The 4552-nt window shown below is 38.0% G+C and overlaps 1 protein-coding gene across 1 annotated transcript in view; it reads right to left on the bottom strand.

Annotated features, from left to right (window-relative positions):
* Positions 1–4197: 4197 nt before the first annotated feature.
* Positions 4198–4552, bottom strand: part of LOC102022578 (heparan sulfate glucosamine 3-O-sulfotransferase 3B1-like) — a gene marked incomplete in the record, with an annotated part of 107625 nt that continues 107270 nt past the window's right edge. Inside the window, 1 exon segment of the mRNA XM_013522023.1 lies at positions 4198–4552. Within this exon segment, the coding sequence (XP_013377477.1) occupies positions 4284–4552 (269 nt within the window).

The following is a 4552-nucleotide window of genomic DNA, read 5'->3' as shown; positions in this document are numbered from 1 at the left end:
TATAATTGGGACTTTGAATGGAATCTATTTGAATCTGATAATATTTCATGGGCCACAAACTACAAATAACACTAATGCTTTCCTAATGGGTCTTGGGGTTTGGGATTTTAAAGCCCCATTCTTCGTCAACAATTATATGATTCACTTTTATTTTTATACTGAGGTTTACATTGGACAGAATTTCAGAAACAATTTCCCTGTATTAGGGAGCAATAATCTCTTATCTTCCCTGATTCTACAGAAATCATGCACAAAATTGTGGGTTTCTAGGATATGCGGCAAGAGGAATTTGCTTTCCTTTGTTATTACTTCAGAATCTAAAGATATTTGTAACCACAACCCGTTCATCTGAATTTAGTCAATTAACACAATGAAAATATTTACTTCTCTCTCAGCACTTTGGTTTTGTCAAGTGACAAAAACTATTCTCACAGTGTTGTCTTAGAGGGAAATAGAAACTATAAGACTTGAACTTTAGAAATGTTTTCTTAGTATGTTTTTTTTCCACCTGAGGAAGTCTCAGTCAACTTCCCAGAAATGCAGTTACCCCCTTGTCACAAGCTGCCTCTGTATGTCCATTGTAAAAATCCAGTTAGATTTCTTCTAGTGTGCCATATGGCAAAATGGAACTTCAAATGTTGATCTCTTTAATATGATTTCCCATAGAAAAATTAGAATGGTGGCTGAAAAAAATTTACTGGTCAAGTGTTAATTAGAATCTGGCTTTTAGGTCACACGTACTCTTAGCTGTGTGACTGACACACTGATACACTGATATACTTCATGCTAAGCCAGGAATCTGAGTAAGACTGACATATTGGTGGAGATAATTCTTATTCATAGGTATTTGTGCACATATCATAGACTGTCCCCAGCATCCTTAGACCTTACCCATGAGATACCAGCAGCATCTCACTCTCAGTCCTTGAGACAATGAAAAGAATATTCCCCAGTGTTATTCTGGGATCTAGCATAATTTTAAACCTTAGTTTCCACATCAGCAAGGTATCATTAATGAGACTGGTGAGCTGCTATTGGTTTGCACAGATGCATTGAAAGGGTATTCTGCTATGTGAATGTGGATTATTATTTGAAAGATACAGCTATTTATTCACACACTGCATTTATGATATCTTTATGGGTGACAGGGATTTGCTAGGTCTATGCTGGCAGAGCACAACAAAGGTTCTAAAGGATCCCTAAAGGAAAAATGTATCCCATTTCCAACCTCAAAATCAAGAGTTAAGAGTTTAGGGGCTGGGGATTTAGCTCACCAGCAAAGCGCCTGCCTGGCAAGCGCAAGGTCGTGAGTTCGGTTCCCAGTACCGGAGAAAAAAACCAAAAAAAAAAAAAAAAAAGAGTTAAGAGTTTATAGATAAATCTACATCTTAAAACCTGAGTTCTGAGTGTCAATCAGAGATTTGATCCAAATTACTATGGAGGTTTATTCTACATTTGAAGGTCCTGTGAAAATAAGAAAATTAGGGTGGAATGTCTCCTTCAAGGATACTAAGTACCTTTTATCTAGAAACTCTATTAATGTGTAGTCATTAGGATAAAATTATTTTGCCTTAGAAGTGATTAAGTTATCTGGAGAATGCATGGACTGTAGCTGCGGTCCTGGAAGGAAACTGCTCAACATGAAGCTGCAGATCGTTTCTGGATGTTCTCGGGCAAAGGCGATCTTTTGCTTTTAAGAGAAGTGAAGAGGGCTGTGGGGCTTGGCTTTGGAGAAGAAGGCTGAGAAAAGATGGCTCAGATGTCCTATTCAGGATCAGAGCCTATTATTTGCTTTAGTTAAAAGGGCAAATAAATGCCAAGTCAACTCCAGGCACAGCAGAGGTGAATACCACAGTGTAGGCAGAGACCAAATATTTCCTGTCCTGGGCAAAATTTAGAGGATACTGGCTGTAGTTCTTTATGCATTTTGTTGGGATCTGTAACTTCAAACACTCTTAGGAGATCTTAGACACTGGAAGTTTCTCTGGAGTGTTTTGTGATCATTCAGTTTTTAAAATAAGATAAGCAAAACTACCTCTGTGGAAGAAGATACTCTCTGCACTTCATTTTGTTCCTTTATTATTTCTTCCACACACAAAAAGGTAAGGTCACTGAATGCAATTTTTTCTTTGTGCAAGCCAATTTTGCATAATGCCGCACAGACAAATGCTTACAAAAGACTCAGAAACACAAACAAGATGAGTTAGGAGAAAAGATGAGAACAGATGAAATGAATGTCACGTTGTTGCTAGTAACAATTCAAGTAGAACAAAGAAAGGCTGCAGCGCTGGAAAATGGAGGGCACAAAAGTGAAGGAGATCAACTGGAAAAAGGTGACCCATAGGGGCTGGGTCACCTTTGGGGCTGACTTAACTCCCATAAAGGGGATATTAACAAGCCCGAAGACTTGGAGCTTTGACTCAAAAAAAATCTTAAAACTTAGAAGATAGCCTTTTCTTCACTTTCATCTTGTGCTAGGCTTCTTAAGCAATATTTACATCCCTAGTATGTTGACTATGATAAATGTGTAATTATAATGTATATTTTAAAACAATTTTAGTTTCTTTTGATTGATAACATTGGAGAAGAAATAGAACATTCAGTATAGTAGAGTGTCTGGTCCTTTAAATTTTGGCAGATAAGGACAATTTCCACGGTATAAGAGACATTTTGCTCTTATGTGTAAACCTGTAATAAAATGTTGCTGACAGACTAATTAAAAACATTTTATATATTTCGTGCATATGTGCTCCTCTCTAAACCAATTTAATTCCCATTAATGCTAATCTTGTTAATACCCACTCAGAGAGCAAAGGAGTACTCATAATACACTACTGATTTATTTACTTGATTTAAATGGGGGATAGACACGAACAGACAAAAGGAAAAGCAACCATTTTACCTACAACTGCACTTCTTTGAATATTTTCCCAATATTAATAAGCATTAAGTTATAAATGATGCGACTAGGAAATTGGAAAAATAAAGTGACATAGTGACAATCCTCCACCCATGAAAAAGTAAGGGCATTGCAAACGAGTTGTCCATTGGTAGTTTTTTAGTACTAGCTACAAGGTTAGACCTGAGCTGTTACAAAGAAAAATAGATTATCTTTCTTCAAAACAATGTAAAGAAAAATGAATCTCATACTGATGAGCTCTAATTCAAATGAGTTTTTCTTTAAAAAAAAAAAAAAGACAGTCAAATCAACGAGCAGTTAAGTAACACTTCTACCACATCTTACCCTGGGTCTAGTGTGGCTGTCCATCTTGCCCTGGTTACAAGGATCCAATAATGTCTCTCAAACTCAGTCAAACACCAATCAGTCAAACCTCCGTATCTTTATCTTTATGGTACATTGATCATCCAAGAGGTTTTATCCAGATCTTAGTGGTTTCCTTAAACACAATTATGTAATGAAACTGGGAGCCACAAGACCATTGGAACTCAGAAAACAACTAAAAAAAATCCTCTATCCCATTTCAGATCATCCTGAAACTAGGTAATGAAGATGCAACTGTTTTATTTATTTATTTTTTTTGTTTTTCTCCCGTACCAGGAACTGAACTCACGACCTTGCACTTGCCAGGCAGGCGCTTTGCCGCTGAGCTAAATCCCCAGCCCCTCAACTGTTTTATTTTTAATTGTACCTTAGAAAAAGAGACAAAATAGAAACAAATGGAAGACAGGGTTTTGCCAGGATCTACCACCTAGCCTTAAGGTGAGTCATTTAATCTCCCTGAGTCTGTTTTCCTTATCTGTAAAATGGGGATAATAGTATCTCTGTATAATACTGTACTTTTACACCATGTGTAAGGATCAAACAATGTCTTTGAGTGCAGTACAAAAGCTGTGGAAAGCTGTCCACACATAGAGCACTACTGCCGAGCTGGAAAATGAAAACGTGGCACAGGAGAACAGGAGAAAAACAGTAAGGACCGAAATCAATTTTATCAGGGTCTTTTTTTTTTTAAGAAATGTTTACCCTCAGGATTTTCTTAAAAATTTTAATGACAACTGATGTTCATACTTTATGCTTGGGTACGGAGAACACAAAATAAAACTGAAAATTCAAATTATTCAGATGGGAGAAGTTTTCCTTTTCTGTTTACCCACATGTTTGGCCTCAGTGACACATCAAAGTGGGGTGGAGGCAAGAACATTCATTGAAAAAATACTGAAACGAGTATTTTCTGCACAAATATTAAACTGCCTTTTCTCTACCGACTGGTAAAAAAATATATTATACTTTGATATTTTTTTTCTTTTTAAATTATATTTTGTCATCCATCCCAGCCAAAGTCGTGCCCCGTCATCTGGTAGAACTTGAGGTTGAAGGGCCGGTAGAACTCGCGCAGTCGCTGCACCACCTCGGGGTCGATCTCGGGGTGGGTCCTGCCCTTGGTTTTGCCCAGGCAGTGGGGCTTGCTGCTGCCCTCGGCCTTCTTCAGGCAGGGGAAGCCCTTGGTCTTGTTGAAGTAGAAGTGCTTGTCCGTGATGATGCGCTTGAGGCCCAGGAAGTCCTGCACGCGGCCCAGCTCGCCCGCCGGGT

Source organism: Chinchilla lanigera, unplaced genomic scaffold (assembly GCF_000276665.1).
Source record: "Chinchilla lanigera isolate Chin_1 unplaced genomic scaffold, ChiLan1.0 scaffold00066, whole genome shotgun sequence".
NCBI classification, from domain to species: domain Eukaryota; kingdom Metazoa; phylum Chordata; class Mammalia; order Rodentia; family Chinchillidae; genus Chinchilla; species Chinchilla lanigera.
Note: the sequence above shows the minus strand (reverse complement) of the source record. Positions and strands in the feature narration are given on the sequence as shown.